We start from the raw sequence: 18,314 nt of genomic DNA on the forward strand, positions 1-18,314 counted from the left end.
AATGATTCCGAGGCAAATGGACCTTATCCAAGAATACTTTTAAGTGGCATGTACCACAGCGAATTGATAAAATTATTATAGACTATTAACTACTTGATAGAAATGGGGGAAATACACTGTAGCTAGGATGCAGAGGAATGTAATATTGCAATGTTAGTTTTTACAGCCAATTGAAGAACAATCAGAAATGAGAAAATGACAAAAACATGCCATTAATTATAATGTGATAGGGAAAATAAGATTTGATTTTCACATATTTAATTTAGGCACCACTTTTCAGAAACATACCTATTGTGTAAAGTGAGGTACACCTGTGCATTTCCTTCTCCCTCTCCTACCCTGAAATGCCTACTACCAAAATGAGGATGGATCTGAAAAGTGAAGTCTATGAAATAAGGCTATTAGCTCTATTAATTGTATAAAAGGGCATGTATCATTGCTTCGGAGAGCTTTCTGTGGACAAGCAACATGGAATCCTGAAGATATTTTTCATCTTTAGTCTATAATAGATTATTCCTATGAACTTCAATGACACATTGTTGAAAGGAGAAGAAATACTTTGGGAAAGTTTGTTTTCCATATTATCAAAGGGGAATGAAAACATTTAAAAAACTGTACCAGAAAGTCTCATGTGGCCCAGTTAATTTTAATTGATTGTGGTCTTCAAACCATGGGAGAGAAAAGCAATGCAGTGACTGAGTAGCATTTGACTTCAAAATCTTCAGCTAGAAAAATCTATTCCTTTATCTCAGAATGAGCCTGATAGATTTGTAGCAAGATAACTAAATTTATACATGAAAGAAATAAGAATTAACAGTGAGGTTCAAAATTATTGACTTTTCATTTTTGATTCAGTAAAAGAGCAGTTGCTTTAGAAAGATTAAATAATTAAATAGACTATTTAAAAAACATTAAATACATTTGCTATTCTCTAGGACTTCAAAAAATACAAAAAATATTGTTACAGACTTGAAAAACGAACTTTTCAAAAGTGATTATGTGAAAATTCAAATCCTAGCCTAGATTTTAGTTTGTAGAATAGAAACTGAATTTGTAATTTTGACATACTTAAAAGGTACCTGCTCAGTTCACCTCCAATCAACTAATGATATATAATCATAGACTATTAGAGTTGAAATCAACCAGCAAGCATTTATTAAGTGCTAGCTGTATGCCAAGTACTATGCTATCCATTGTGGATAAAAATACAAAAATGCAGCATCCAAATAATCAGAACTTCTAAATGATAGTTTTTCACAGTAATTTTTTCATAGATAGCTTGATTGGGAGTCAAGCAGATGTAGGTACAAAATCTGCCTCTGACACTAGATGTGTGATCAAGGCCTAATCACTTATCGTCTCTGAACTTCTAAGATTTCTCTATTAAGTTATCTGATTATAAATTCTGAGATGGAAGGGACCTACCTTGTTGTTTATGTAGTAAGAATGCCCTCAGTATGTAGATTTGAATGAGCATTTCATTGATGAAATCACAGATCCTTCCTTGAGGCATTAATATGATATATTACTGAGTGGTGATATAGATGAACTTAATATCAAAATTGAGAAATAATATTTCCAGTTTTGACCAAAAAGCTCCATTCTGTTCCACCTATCAAAGTTTTTTTGTTTTTGTTTTTGCAGGGCAATGAGGGTTAAGTGTCCTGCCCAGGGTCACACAGCTAGTAAGTGTCAAGTGTCTGAGGCCGGATTTGAACTCAGGTCCTCCTCAATCCAGGGCTGGTGCTTTATCCAATGTGCCACCTAGTTTCCCCCCAAAGTTTTTGACCACTTGAAATAAAACTACATGCAAAAATAATTTGATTTTTCCATGATAATCAGAAGACACTTTAGGATCTTATGTTTCAGGGTGATACATTTACTTGTGAACATAAATTATGATCATATAATATTTTAGATCAATCACAATTAATGTTCATGATGATGGCCATCAGGTGGGATCTTGAAGGATCTAATGAATCTTATCCAAGATAAACTAGATGGGATATTTTTAATTTGACCTGCAAATGCAATTAAATAGGAAAATCCTAAGTTTTGGAAAAGAGTAATTCTTGTCTAGACCTGGGGAGGTGGTGGCCAAGATAAGAAGAAAACTAGCATACACCAATCAGTTGACACCAGGAAATTGGGATATACCAGTTAATTTGGTGACTCTGGGGCACACAGATGGTTTTATGTACAGGTTGCCAGGCAAATAGAAAGTACAAGGTCCAAGGAAAATGACTGAAATTAGTGATAAAAAAATTTAGGGAATACCAAGGAATTGACACTTCGTCTAGCTTAAGCTGCTTCTCTGAAAAGTGCAAGGACAGGTGCTTTCATGCCTTCCTCCTGGCTAAGGTTCACATTCCAATTGGTCCTGGGGGGAGTATGCCTCTCTTTTCTCCTTACTCAGTAACCCCCATGAATAGTTAGTTCATGTAGGATGTTAATGATCTGACTATTTGGGCAAGGATGGAAACACAAGGAAAGATATCTCTTTAATTTGGATGCTCAATGGATCTCTGCTTCTATCTTGACAATAGATTTGAATATTCATATGAATATGAATAGTTTAAAGTTGAAAAAGTTTTATTTTTTGAAAATGAGTGACAACTTTCATCACCAAATTATTATTTATTATCCAGAACACCCCATCCACTTATAAATTTCAGATAATACAAGGTTTACTTGCTATATTATATTAAAAATAAAAATTATTTTCTTATTCATTGTCATATCAGGAAATACTATTTATTATTCTGTTTTAGTATTATTTACTCGTTAATGTTAGGATTCTGAAATACCTTTCCAAATTCAATAATGGCACTATAGGAAAAAGCAGTAGGAAGAGAATATATTTACTAGAATCCGCTGTTGCTTGCAAAGCCTTGGCTTGACTGAGAAGATTTTCGCTTTCATCTCTATGGTAAGTGATCTGAGTGTCAATCCCACCTACAGCCTACAAATTAATGGGAAAAAGAGAGTGAGAATCACAGCAGAAATTTAGCTTTTCATAGCTTTAGGGTTTATATTACCTCTAATTCACCTGGACACCCTCCACCAAATTCCTTCAACTCTGTTTTCACAGCTCAGACTAAGGTCAAATGTGACTATGAAAAAATAAGTTCCCTGATGTTTCTAAGATTTTCCCCCCTTAAGTACTTTTCAAAGATAGCTCAGTGTTAGAGTAGGCATCTAATCTACAAGACTGAACTGTTCTTTGTGGTATTTTCTCCACAGACTTAAGCCAAACCATTTTGGGAGGAATATGCTGTTTGATGCCTCTCATCTGCCATCACCTGAACAGCACAATTTCAAAAGCCATACATTTCTTTTTGTGTAACTAATAAACATTTTTATTTATAGTTTTGAGTTACAAATTTCATCCCTCCTTCCCTCCCTTTCCTCCCCACCTAAGGTGGTAAGCAATCAGATATGGGTTATGCATGTGTAATTATGTAAAATATTACTATATTAGTAATTTTGTACAAGAAAACTTGAATAAAAGAAAAAATAATAAAAGAGTGAAAAATAGCATGCTTCAGTCTGTCTTCAATCAATATCAGTTCTTTCTTTGGAGGTGTATAAAAGCCATACATTTAAAAACTAAATATCATAAATAAAATTGACCTTTGCTCTCTCCTTTTCCCCTTTATCATCCTTGAGTTACCCCTGTTTCTGTCCTGCTCTTCCTGTCTCTCCCTCTGCTTCTTCTCTCTATCCCTTTGATATGTGCATCAAAGAAGCCTACAATATGAAGCAAAGTCTTGTGACTTACATCATTGACTCTGTCTGTAATGTTCAAGGCTTGTGCTGCTGACTCATTGGCCTCATGGACAAAGTTGATGATGTTTTCATAGACATTTGATGCATCTAGTGCTTTTTGAACTAACCCATTAGTATCTGATCTCTGCAGATTCCTGTGAAAAAAACAAAGAAGAAAAAAACATGGTTTTCATTTTTATCATTTCTCCTTTCTACTCCATACTTCAATCAACCAATCAGTCACAAAAGCATTTATTAACTGTTTACAAGGTGCCAGGAACTGTGCTAAGTCCTGGGGAAATTCAGAAAGGCAAAACCAGTTCCTGCCCTCAAGGAGCTTATAATCTAATGGGGGGAAACAACATGTAACTTAATAGGTACATACACGATATGGAGGGTAACTAGAAAGTAACCTTAGAGAGGAAGGCTCTAGTAGCTTGGGGATGGGGGTTGTGATTGAGAAAGGCTTCCTTATGAAATAGGGACATTTTAACTTTTTTTCTCTCTTAAAGGTGGCAGATTTGTTTCCTTCTTTTTATTTTTGAATGCCTATTTCCTAATGGTGATTTCTTGAGCCATTTTTTTCTTCAGATTCAATTATATATCTGTAGCTCTTTCCCTCACTGCTATCACTATTTGACTGAGGCTACTAATATATGCCAAACACAGGGTCTTCAGCAACTGTGGATGCTTAGAAGATGGGGGCTGTAGCACTCACAGAGGCAGTTACCAGCCGCCATCTCCACAAGGATTGCTCCTCAGGGCAATGGCTTCAGACATAGGGCTGGAAGCAAATATAGTCAGTGGTCTAAGGAAGTGGGAAGGAGTGCTTTTCCTGGGACTCTTGGCTTGCCTGCCTGTTGGTGGCATTGGGTAAGGGCAACATTGTCTGTGATAACTCATGATTGTCATATACATGCTTATTTCTCTCTTTATGTGCTTTATTGAGTATTTATTAGTTTTGCCTTTTTAATATTGACTAAGTATTGTTGAACAAAGTTGTAACTGTGATGGTGGTAATCAAGGAACCTTGCATGATTTTAGTGTGCACAGAGGGGGTGCCCTTGTGGAAGGAGAGTCTTTAAAGTAGTATCTTTCTCTATTGTGGTCAGATTTTTAAAATATCTGTATAAACAATAAACACAATGGGATTTTAGAGTTTTTACGCCTCCAAGTCAATTATGGAACTATGGAAAAGTGATCTACTACAGAAAATTGTCTGCAAAGTCCCTTTTCTTCTCATATTTTCATCAAGGATATTTCCGCATGTGCAGACTACTTTCATAATGATTTTATGGAAATTGGAAAATCAGCATATGAGGCAATAGTTGGTGATGTCATCAGATTATCCTTTTGGGAGGTAATAAAATTATTTGTGATAGTTTCCCATTCTTATAGATTCTTCTGTTCTTTGAATAATCTTGAAAATGGATCTTGGAGTGCTATTTGTGATGCTTTCAAGATAGATTTCTTCAGTATATATTTGATAGGTCCAGATGATCTTCTCAGCTTCATTTTCTTACATGCCATTTCTATTTCCTTATAATGCACACTTGAATCACTGATGATGGGAATAGGGTGTTATAGAAATGCTGGAATTTTGGTTCCATTTCTTGTCATGCTGTTTAATCTAGAAACTTCCTTGGAGTGAGCTAGTTCAATTGGGCCTCACTTATACTAACACAATACACCACGCTCACTCTTATAGAAGACCTATGGAATGGGTAAATAGATATATTGCACACGTGTACTGAAATGACCTTGATCAATTATGAACATAATTATGAATAATTTAAAAACTCACTTATATTTGATATTTATAAACATTAAGGTTTTTAAAACATTTTCCTCCCAACAACCCTTGTGAGAGATGTAATACATGCATAATTATTTCCATTTTATAGATAAGGGAACTGAGTCTCAGAAAGATAAAAAAGATTTGCCTCCAGTTACAATAAGTGTCAGATATGACTTGAACTCAGTTCTCTGGTTCCTAACGCCACTGGTTTTCCCCACTATACAATAGTTGTCTGTTCTCTTTGCATGTACATGTATGTCAGTGTTTATAATGTTGTAGGTACATGAAGCTTTTCATCTCTCCCTTTTCACATTATTATGTATACTCTTTATTGTTTATATGTTATATATTTCTATGCATTTTGAAGTCAGGGGCTGTTTTGTTTTTCCTTTGTAGCAAGAGAACCTAGAAGAGTGTTTTGAGTATAATTTGTTGTTGTTTTTCAGTTGTTTCAGTTGTGTCTGACTCTTTGTAACCCCCTTTGGGTGGGTTTTCTTTTTTTTTTTTTTTTTAGTGAGGCAATTGGGGTTAAGTGACTTGCCCAGGGTCACACAGCTAGTAAGTGTCAAGTGTCTGAAGCTGGCTTTGAACTCAGGTCCTCCTGAATCCAGGGCCAGTGCTTTATCCACTGCCCCACCTAGCTGCCCCTGTGTGGGTTTTCTTGACAAAGCTGCTGGAATGGTTTGCCATTTCCTTCTCTAGCTTATTTTACATATGAAGAAACTGAGGCAAACAGTTAAGTGACTTGCCCAGGGTCACACAGCTAGTAAGTATCTGATGCCAGATTTGAACTCATGAAGATGAGTCTTCCTGACTTCAACTCCAGCACTCTATCCACTTTACCACTTAGCTGCCCCTTTAAACATAATAGTTTCATAAATTATTGTTGGATTTCATTGGAATAATTGATTTAACTTCAGGGACAGACACCAATTGTACATTGATAATAGATAGTGATATTTTTGTTTTCTTGAAAGTGGACATTTCTCAATGTATTGTTTCTGTCTTTGCTGTACAAAACAGCAAACTGGGCCCATCTAATAAATGTTGAATCATCTTCATAAGTATAAATGCAGATGCTTCTTTGAGTTTCTTACACAATACACAAATGCTCTGTGGTTTGTTTAGCAGAGTGAGCCTCTTTACTAACACAGTTAACACAGGGCTAAACCTATCTATGAACTAGAAGATAATTCCTCAGGAGTTTTCTAAGTCCTATAGAGGTTAAATGACCCAGCTAACATTAGAGTAAGGGTTTTGAACCCATGTCTTTCTGATATTCAGCCAAGTATTTTATCCACCACATCATATTGACTCTTCTTAGAGTTACAAATATCATAGAATTGGGCTATGAGAGTATTAGATTATGATGTTTTGGGTCACATTGAAATGATACATTTTCTTCTTTTTAAAAAAATTTTTTTTTTAGTGAGGCAATTGGGGTTAAGTGACTTGCCCAGGGTCACACAGCTAGTAAGTGTGTGTTAAGTGTCTGAGGCCGGATTTGAACTCAGGTACTCCTGACTCCAGGGCCAGTGCTCTATCCACTGTGCCACCTAGCTGCCCCAATGATGCATTTTCAAAGAAGTTTTTAATAACTTCCCTGGAATCTTGCTATTTACTATAAGGGATAGAGATAGGAATCAGACCTATAATTTCATCAGTACATGGACCTTCCTGTGAAGAAACTCTCCAAATGATTTATATCTGCACCTTCTCTGCAAATTATAGTCCCAGAAAGCTGCTGGAGCAGCCTAGATGAGTTATATGAAATTATATGAATCGCCCAGGATCACATAGGCACTACTAATGTCGGGGGCAGGACACCTTTGACATATTCACTATAAAGGAGGTTAAAAAAAAAGATAAGTCCCTATGTGAGAAGTTGGTCACTAAAGTCTCTAAAGAGTCCTATAGGATGGACCTCAAAAATAGCATAATAATGTTTTTTCACCTAATTATAAGCTCCTCAAGGGCAGGACCTATTTCATTTCCATCTTTGTATCCCTGGTGCTTGGGGCAGCTAGGTAGCTCAGTGGATAGAGTACTAGGCCTGGAGTCAGGAAGACTTATCTTCCTGAGTTCAAATCTGGCCTCAGACACTTACTAGCTGTGTGACCCTGGGCAAGTCACTTAACCTTGTTTGTGTCAGTTTCTTCATCTGTAAAATGAACTGGAGAAGGAAATGTCAAACCACTTCAGCATCTTCGCCAAGAAAATCCCAAATGGGGTTCACAAAGAGTTGGACGCAACTGAAATGACTGAACAACAACAACATCCCCAGTGCTTAGCATAGTGCCTTGCACATTGTAAGTCTATGGTAACTATTCATGGAATTTACTTAAACTCTTCCGATATAATAACAACACCACCACCAGAAATCCCTTAATAAATGTTCTCTGTGTACATAGGCTAAATGAAATATTTCTCAAAACTAAGATATCAATTAAAAAAATTTGTGTACCCTATACCCTGGAGTGATCTGAAAGTGCAGAGCTTTAAAAATGATAATAAAATAAAATGTGAAAACATTAAAAATTCTTGATAATAAGGAGTTGGTTTAAGTTTTCTATGAAAATGTGAAAACCAATATTATTTCTTCTTTTATCCATCAGCTTTACCTGTTCTTATTTATAATTTCTAGTTTTCTGGTCCTTGCTATAATGTTATCATTGTTTTTCTGTTGCTTCAGGTTCATAAAGTCAATTCTAATTTCATTCACTACAATTTAGTTAACATTTATTGATTGCCTAAAGGGTACATGGCACTCTATAAGGTGTTATAAGGAAAATTGTCAATTGATTTTCTCTTAATAGGTGTTGAAATCAAACTGTTCCTGCTGGGCATAGTTGAATGGCTCTAGTACTTAGTAGAAGTCAGTTTTATTCCTAATTCCCAATTAGTTTCACTCAATGTCTTGGGTATGGAAAGTTAACCTCTTTGTATAAAAAGAATGGCTGATAAGAGGATGTGAACTTATGGAATTGCTTGATGTCTTTAGAGAATATATTTTAAGTGGCATGTCCTGGTCTCACATTGGTGAGAGCTTATGACAGCAAGAAATTACCTATTTAGTTCTTCAGCCTGTTGCTGAAGGTCCTGTGCATGCTCTACAGCCCGCTGGACCAAGTCATGATTGAGGGTAGTCAAATTGGAGAGTTTATCTTGTAGCTCTTTTTTGGCTCCATCTATTTCTGCATAAATCCCTGATGCATTCTAAAGAAAATATCAAGATGAAAATTAATAAAAAAATTTAATAGAACTTCAAAATTATTACTCCTAGAACATACACACACACACACATACCCCACACACACTGTTTCTACTCTGGGTGGGAAGTAGTATCAAATAATCCATAATTGTCTTTGCTGCTAGCTCTGAGCCCCCAGTCAGGGACAGAACTTCTGGAAAAATACTACAGTGTTAAAGCTAGTTCTGTCCACTCTCTGGGAATATTTCCCCCATAGTTTGTTCCTTTCAACTGTATTTCCAAAAATATACCCCCACCATGAAATAGCAGTGTTTACCACTATTTATAAAGAAGTAAGTATTTAAAACATGTAAGGTAGACATACTTTTCCCGAGACCAGAGGAAAAAAAAGCTTCAGATGCCCATGAAGAAGTTCAAAGAGAAAAAGGACTACCACCCCAGGTAGTCTGTAAGTCTGAAAGGTAATTTCAGCTACATAGTTTCTGCCCCCAAATACCTCATGCCTAAATGATTCAAACAGCATGACTCCTAGACGGCTGACCCCTTTCTTTGCTTCTTTCTGCTTTCCCAATTTCAGGTGCCTTTCTACAGCTCCCCATGTTTTCTTGTAAAGTCAAGAGCTAGATTTCTCTTTGAGTCTCTCTCTGGGACTCGGTGAACTGGCTTGTAAAAGTCATCCAGAGGCATAATCTATCATTCTTTCTCCCATGGAGGTTAATTCAAAGGACTAACTTGTATCTAAAGGGATCTTTAGATCTCTTTGCGTGGCTGCATTTATATATAACCATCTCATTTTCTATCCCTTTTCTGTGATCATCTCTATGAAAGATCAACTCCCTTCCATTATTATTATTGCTAATAACAATAATAGCCAACATTTATATAGTTCTTTAAGGTTTTCAAAGCATTTTACAAACATTATCTCATTGGATATTCATAAGCCTATGAAATAGATGTTATTATTTTTCTCATTTTACAAATCACAGGATCAAAACTGGAAGGGACTTTAAAGATCATATAAGCCAACACCCTCATTTTACAGATGAAGAAACTGATCATGAGCGAAGTTAAGGCATTTTCCAAGAGTCACAAGCAAAGCCAATTATAATCTGAGATAGGGATCAAACCCAAGTCTCTCAGACTCTAATTTCAGTGCTCTATCCATGGACAGACTGCAATTTCTAGTCATGGATCCTAGTTTTGCCCCTGGGGGACAAACAAAACAAGTTTAATCTCTTTTCCAGCTGATAGTCATTCAAACATAGGAGAAGGCTGCTATGTTCCTTCTAAGTCTGCTCTTTATCAGGTTAAAAACAACCAGTTCCTTCAAGTGATTCTCACATGACACTTCATCATGTTGGTTGCCTTCCTCTGCCTGCTTTCCAAATAATCAATGTCCCTTTAAAAATGTGGTACCCAGCACTGCACAAAATATTTTAGATGTGGTTTGACCAGGAATCAACTAATTCACTTTTTTTCCCAGAATATTAACTAATCAGATTTTAACTTAATTTTTTTCTCCCTCTGAGTTGCCCAGTTTCCCAAGTACCCTGTAATCACATACTCAGTTGACCCAGATAGTTAGTTACCTTTATTACGTCACTTAGTTCAGAGATGGTCAGACGAGGGATTTCCAGAGAGTCTGCGCTCTCACTCAAAGAATTGTTCACCATCTTTACTTCTTCTTTGACTCTTTCATGTTGTTTCTGGGAAGAGAGAATACAGGAAAGAGGAAGAAAAATTGGTCTTTAAAAAAATTAGGTAACCTAAAAGTAGGAGTTAGAGATTTTGATAAGAATTTGTGTCCTTATGACATCAAGGAGTGCAAAGGAATCACAGGAATAAAAATAGAGCTCTGATTTCTTATTTAACAATATTACATAGTACAATAGATTGAGGTTGCTAAATATAAATAGAAAGTATAAAGGCTAAGTCTTAATTACTTCCATACTTCAATGCGTATATCAAATACTAACCCTAATTAAAGTGTATGCAAAATATATGTACTATATATAATATAAATATACATATATGTATATATGGCTAGTTTAAAAATGCTAATTTTAATTAAAGCATATATAAAGTACTAGCCTTAGGTAAAATACCATCTTAATTGAAAGTCGTAAATGCCTCTATTGATTTTTTTTTGTTTTTTTTGCGGGGCAATGGGGGTTAAGTGACTTGCCCAGGGTCACACAGCTAGTATCAAGTGTCTGAAGTCGGATTTGAACTCAGGTACTCCTGAATCCAGGGCCGGTGCTTTATCCACTGCGCCACCTAGCTGCCCCGTAAATGCCTCTATTATTTAAAGGTTGGTTTGTCGAAATCTATTCTTGCTCCAAATTCCCTGTGAGTGCTTTCTAATGTCAATGGATTCTCAGAAAGCATACGGAAAGGCTAATTGCTCAGGTTTTCGTAAATACTTTCAGTTCTACCTTCAGATGTAGTGTCTAGTCGACTCTAGTAACAGGCATTTTATGATTCTAAAAGGGATTCTAAAAGTCCCCAAATACATTTGAGATTTGAAAGCAACAAAGATTTTTAAATGTAGCAAGTGAATGAATGAACGGAGTCACTTATTAAATACTTCTTACTAAGTACCAAACACTGTCCTTTCCACCCTGGAATCTCATCTCAGAACTTCACACATTGTAATTACTCTGTGGACTCTCTCTCTGTTTGACTGGCTCTTCCCAGAACCTCTATGTCCACCCGTGTCTTTATCCATATCTAGATCTTATTACTTACTCTCCTCTAGAGTTTTTCTACATCTCTGTCCTGCCCCTCACCCCCAGTTCCTTCATCTCCTCAAACCCCTCTTTCTAGCTCCCCCAGCAGGGAATGTCTTTCTTTCTGCTTTTATTAGTATTTCCAGAGTTTAGCAGAGTGCTTTAATGCTTATTGACTTGACTTGAGAGACAACAAATATAAGGAGTGATTGAATGAAGAACATTTATTAAGTGTTTATTTCTGTGCTAATCTGGGAATACAAATATAAAAGTGAGATAGTCCCTGCTCTTAGGTAGTTTACATTCTAATAGAAGAGATGGCACATACAGGGGAATGGTATCCAGAGAAGGCAGTTATGATCTGGGAAGTCACAGGGACAGTAAGTAGAACAAGAAGACAGCCAAATCACATGGGCTTTCCCTAAGGGACTGGTAGTGTTGATTCAATTACAGTTTTCAAAGTAAAGACGGAAAGTTGTGGAATGGGTTTGGAGGAGTAGGGAAGGAGTAGCAGCCTGGTGCAACATGGCCTGGTGAGGAAACTGTATGAACCTAGAGAGAGCAGAGAGCTGAGTAACCTAGCTCTTCTCAAAGTAATTTAATTTTTTTTTGTGGGGCAATGAGAGTTAAGTGACTTGCCCAGGGTCACACAGCTAATAAGTGTTGTGTCAAGTGTCTGAGGCTGAATCTGAACTCAGGTCCTCCTGAATCCAGGGCTAGTGCTTTATCCACTTCACCACCTAGCTGCCCCCTAACCTAGCTCTTCTCAAGTATGGCCTCTTGAGATCTACAGAGGATAGTGGTGTTGAAAGGGTTAAGACTTACTTGCCATTTGTTGAGTTCAACAGGACTGAACTTTAGAGGTGAAAAGTCAAATATTGATTTTTCATTTGATCACAGTGAAGAATAAGAGGTTATTTTGTGAAATGACAATTTTAATTGTAGTTGTAAGCCCTTAAGTTAAAAGTATTCACAAAGGCACCATTCCAGACCAGAAAACATTAGCACCTCTACAGGATAATTAGCTATTTGCATATTTAAGCCTTCCTTCTAAGCTGTCTTCACTTCCATTTTTCTCCACAGAGCCATCCCTGATTAAGTGGAAATGGAATGTGGGTCCCCACTTACTTTAAGTACATTGCTATCTGACAAAACAGACAAAATGTCTCCCTTCCTCCCAACAGCCTCATCCCAACTCCACAACCACCACCATACAAGGAGGGCATTTTTTTTTATCCACTTCTCTTCCCACAGGAAAGGCGCTGCATGGCTACATGTTTACATCAGACCTATACTTTTGTCATCATAGGAGTTCAATCAGTAGCAGCCTGTGATGACAGAAAGATAATCCACTTCACTCTTAGCTCCACAGGGATTCTGTTTTATATTTGTAATTCCAGGGTTTAGAACAGTACCTGGCATACAGTAAGCACTTAGTAAATGTTTGTTTGTTTTTTCCTCCTTCCCTCCTTCTCTCCCTCATTCTCTCCCTCCCTCCCTCCCTCCCTCCCTCCCTCCCTCCCTCCCTCCCTCCCTTCCTTCCTTCCTTCCTTCCTTCCTTCCTTCCTTCCTTCCTTCCTTCCTTCCTTCCTTCCTTCCTTCCTTCCTTCCTTCCTTCCTTCCTTCCTTCCTTCCTTCCTTCCTCCCTTCCTCCCTTCCTTCCTTCCTTCCTCCCTTCCTTCCTCCCTTTCTCTCTTCCCTCCCTCCTTCCTTCCATCTCTTCTGTCTTTCCTTCCATCCTTTCCTCTCGCACTCCCCTTTCCTCTCCTCTCCTCTTCTCTCCTCTCCTCTCCCCTCCTCTCCTCCCTCTCTCCTTCTTTCCCTTCCCTCCCCTCATTTATAACCTCAGTGCATTGTTACTGTTCTTACTATTGTATGAAGTTAGCACTTAATAAATGCTTATTGACCAACTCATTGATTGACAAGGAAGAGAGTAGAAATAAGCTTTTTACTATTTTAATTATATAGTTTGCTACTCTCTGGGATGATTTGCATGATTTAGCTCATTTAGGGTCGTTTCTCTTGGATGACAGCCTGAAATGGGACTTTGAAGAAACATTTGTGGTTAATTTTCTAAAGTCGATTGTTGATCTATCCCAACTGTACATTATAGCATAGTATAACTGTCCTGAAGTAGGATTGATACATTTTTCAAGTTAATAAAGAAGTTTCTTTTCAGTTTTTCACATAGCATTAAACAACTAGATAATACTCATAGGGGATTTCTGGATGAGGAAACTTTTTATACCAGTGTCAATGGACACTTAATGCAATTCATAGTCTTAGAGAGTTACTTAAGTGACGTGCTCAAGGTCACATATCCAAAATATAGCAAAGTCAGAACCTAATCTCAGAAATTCCTGGCTTCCAGGCTGGCTCACTAATCATTACACCACCTCTCTACAGTATTAAACAAAGGCTATTGAAATGACAAGGTCCTCATGAAAGAAATCTGTATCCTCTTTAAAGAATTACAAAGCAATAAAGAATAAGTGTGGAAAATGAAGCTAATATTTGCATATTACAGCATAATTACTATAACATTCAGCATGCTTCAGGCTTTATGCCACACATGGGAGGAGTGGTCTGCTGGTTTTGCTAAGAAACTAGAAGAATAATGGAAAGCCAACACAAAGGGAATTTCTATTTTTGAGGATTCTTACACTTTCTAAAGACCAGTTTCTAAATTTTAATACTGAAGCTTTATTCAGCTGATAAAACCCATCACTGGCCATTTACCCTTGAAGGCAATGACCAGGAGAGATGAAAAATATAATGAGATTTTCTATTGTGTTGATACTGTTTATATACATCAAGCCAAGTGCAATACAACATTATTCTTGGTGTGTACTGAAGCAACATTGTTGAAAAGGCACATAAACAGAAATCTTGTCATTCTTGTCTCTGTTGACCTCTGTCATTCATTGGTGCCATTCTTTGAGAACACATAAAGTCGTTGCCCTATAGGACAGGAACAAGTCAAATAAAGGAATGTAAAGACCTCTGTAAAAGTTATGAAGTCAAATTTCACTTTAGCCAAAGCAAACTAATTTGAATTTATTAATTAGAAAAAAAAGGTGGTCTGTTTTAGTGAAGTGTCAACTGTGTTAGTTTTTCAAGAAATGGAATTTTTCTGATTTCAGTATCTAAAAGTGTTGTGTAAACCTGCTTGATGGATACCAATGATTTTATTCCTTCATTCACTCATTCATTCACCCAGCATTTATTAAGTGCCTGATACATACCACACATTGTATGAGACACTGGGGATACAAAATGAAAAATAAAAACTAAAAATATTTCCTGCCCACAAGAAACATACATTCTAGTTTAAACAGAAGACTGTTGGGAGCAGCTAGGTGGCCCAGTGGATAAAGCACCGGCCCTGGATTTGGAAAGACCTGAGTTCAAATCCGACCTCAAATACTTGACACTTACTAGCTGTGTGACCCTGGGCAAATCACTTAACCCTCATTGCCCCACAAAACAAAAACAAACAAAAACAAACCCAAACAAACAAACCAACCCCCCCTCAAAAAAACCCACAGAAGACTTTCCTGACATTCTCTGCAATTAGTATAGCAATTACATATGAATAAGTATTTCATAATGTTCGAAGATGCTTTGGTCCTTGAAGAAATAGTTATTGAGCATTTACTCAAAAGATGTGCAAAATATAAAGTCTCTGCCATAGAGGACCTCACAATCTAATAGGAATGTTATGAACACAAATTACTATTATGTATGGATAATATATGGTTAGCAGCAGCTGAATGGTACCAACTATTAGTTGTGAAAGTGAATAAGAGACAAGAGATCATTTTTAGTGAGGTAATTGGGGATAGTCATGGAGAAGGAAACATGAGTTAGATGTGAAAAGAAGGATAGGTGTTATTTATATAGGCAGTGGTGAAGTAGGGTGACATTTCAAGAAGAATAAAACAATATGAACCATGATTCAGAGGTATAGAAGAATGAGGTAAATGGCCAGTATTCCAGATTCAACTCAATAAGCATAAGTGTCCACTGTATGTCATCTCCTTTAGCAGATGCTGGGGAAAAAAAGACAAAAGTGAAAACAGAATGTGCTCTCAATGTGTAAGAAAGGTATCTGGCCAGAGTTGAGTTGTAAGAGAAGTGTTGAGGTTGGCTGTTGGACTCACAGAATTGGTCTTCATTACTCTCCCTTTTGTTGTCAATGACAAGTGAATGAATGGGTGTTGGGTTGGTCTTGCTGCTACTATATTCATATAAATAGCATATCTCAGTAGAGGTAGTAAGAGGTACAGTAATAAAGAGGTGACAGAGCTCTGATCCAGTCTAGCACCTTGGTTATCTGAATTATATCTGCTGGGTTTATTCCTGGTTCTTCTTACACAAACAGGATTCTGGTGGAATTGTTCAACTCCATCTGACTAGTCAACCAACTTTATTAATGTCTACTATGTTCCAGGCACTGTGCTAAGCACTGGGGATACAACCTCCCACACTTACGTCCCCCAAAATGAAGGAGTAGGAAAAGCTTCTTACAGCAGGCAGGATTATAGTTAAGACTTAGCTAGCATTTATATTATGCTTTAAGGTATGCAAAACATGTTGTGAATACCTCATTTTATCTGTTTATTAGAGGATGATAGTTTTGAAAAAAATTATGTACACATATACACATGCATATATACACACATATACACACACATATATAGATACATAGTGTGATGAAATAATGGGATTTAGCAGATACTCAAGGACCCACCTGGAGATTAATCTAGACTGATTGAATCAAGTGAGAGTGATTGACTGCTGATTAGCCTACTTCAAATTAACCGCATTGTAATCACACCTGGCTAGCCCTTAAGAAGGTATTGTTCTCAGAAGCTAGACTGTGAACTCAATTTGAGAACACCTTCAAAACCAATGGATTTGGATGACAACAACCAATCAGCTTGAAGCAGTGTGTAAAGACCACCTCTGCTTCAGACCTATAAAAAGCTTCCACAATCAGCTTGCTGGAGAGTTCCTGATTAAAGCAGGCTCGTGGAGGAGGACTTGAGGAAGAACCCAACCAGGCTTGAACTCTAGGCTAGATAGACCTTTTCTTAACTTTCTGAACTCCATGTTAATACCTGTATGCTTTAATAAATGTTTAATGCCCAAAGACTGGTGCTGAAGCTTCTAATTTAGGGTGATCACAAAATATAGATTTTTAAACATCACAATAGATACATATAGATACATAGATATATATTTGTGTATACTTTTGTTTTTTGTTTGTTTGTTTTTGGTGAGGCAGTTGGGGTTAAGTGACTTGCCCAGGGTCACATAGCTAGTAAGTGTCAAGTGTCTGAGGCCGGATTTGACCTCAGGTCCTCCTGAATCCAGGGCCGGTACTCTATCCACTGCTCCATCTAGCTGCCCCCATATATATGTACACATATATATGTATATATGTATGTATATATATATGCATGAATATTTATATGTATGTATGCATGTATATATGTGTACATGTATATATGTTTAGGTATATAGGTGTATGTATACACACACACACACACACACACACACACACACACATATATATATTTCAGTTGTTTCCACTCTATCCAGATCTTCATGGCTCCATTTGGAGTTTTCTTGGCTAAGATAATGGAGTGATTTGCCATTTCCTTCTCTATCTCATTTTGTAGATGAGGAAACTGAGGCAAACAAGGCAAAGTAACTTGCTCAGGGTCACACAGCCAGTAAGTGTCTGAGACCATTTTAAAATTCAGGTCTTTCTGACTCTAGGCTTGCTTCTCTATCCATTGTGCTACCTAGCTGCACTTACATATGTACACCTACACAAGTATCTATACATCTATATCTATACATGTGTATATACATATATTTATACATATATACTATACATAATTATTTAGAAAAATAAAAATTATTGATATTTGTCACATTACTATCCACATTTCTCTGTAATATTATCTGCTTTCAGTTCTCTTTATTCCTTCCTAATGGAACATCAGTCTGCTGGGTGGCACAGTGGATAGAGCACTGAGCTTAGAATCAGAAAGTCTCATCTTCATGCATTCAAAGCTGGCCTCAGACACATACTAGTTTTTTGACCCTGGGCAAGTCACTTAAACAGTTTGCTTCAGTTTTCACATCTGTAAAATGACTTGGAGAAGGAAATGGCAGACTACTCCAGTATCTCTGCCAAGAAAACCCCAAATGGGGTCACAAAGAGTTGTATGTGACTGAAACAACTCAGTAACAACAATAACGGAACATCAGAGCAGATATGGGTTCATATGGTTATTTTTTTCAGGGTTCTATTGTACCTCATTGTCCCGTTGTCTGGCAGCATTGGCCCTGTTCATGTCCTCAGCATCTCTGACACGGTCAAGAGACTCATCCAGCGACTCTTGAAGTTCTGACAACTTGGCATCATAGTCATCAAGCTGTTCTAATACAACAGGAAACAGTGACCTTGTGTCATTGTGGAGCCGTTGCCAGTTTTCGGCGAGGGATAACACTGAGAAAAATCACAACAAGAAACTAAGTTCATTCCTTATATTCTATCTGGCATTTAGAAAAATTCAGCTTATAAGCATGCTTAATCAATGATCTTCTACAAAGCAAAGGTGCCAGCAATCTCTTGATGTAATGGTTCCTTGAGGTGGGGGTATATGAAAGGGTTAAATTCAGGCCCTTCTGCTTATGCAGAAGTTGTGATAAGCCATTGTCAATCAGACTCATTAGAAATTTTTGATCTCTACAATTATGTCATAATGATAGAGACCAGGCTCAGATTCTT

General features: G+C 37.1%; 1 protein-coding gene across 1 annotated transcript in view; it reads right to left on the reverse strand.

Moving 5' to 3' along the window:
* Nucleotides 1-18,314, reverse strand: part of LAMA4 (laminin subunit alpha 4) — a 199,818-nt gene that overhangs the window by 54,366 nt on the left and 127,138 nt on the right. The window contains exons 11-15 of the mRNA XM_044003053.1: nt 17,839-18,032; nt 10,367-10,483; nt 8,634-8,782; nt 3,782-3,923; nt 2,866-2,962 (exon numbers count right to left, since the gene is read on the reverse strand). Of these exons, the coding sequence (XP_043858988.1) occupies nt 2,866-2,962; nt 3,782-3,923; nt 8,634-8,782; nt 10,367-10,483; nt 17,839-18,032 (699 nt within the window). The remainder of the gene's footprint in view (nt 1-2,865; nt 2,963-3,781; nt 3,924-8,633; nt 8,783-10,366; nt 10,484-17,838; nt 18,033-18,314) is intronic.

This window comes from Dromiciops gliroides, chromosome 4 (assembly GCF_019393635.1).
Source record: "Dromiciops gliroides isolate mDroGli1 chromosome 4, mDroGli1.pri, whole genome shotgun sequence".
In the NCBI taxonomy this organism is placed as follows: Eukaryota; Metazoa; Chordata; class Mammalia; order Microbiotheria; family Microbiotheriidae; genus Dromiciops; species Dromiciops gliroides.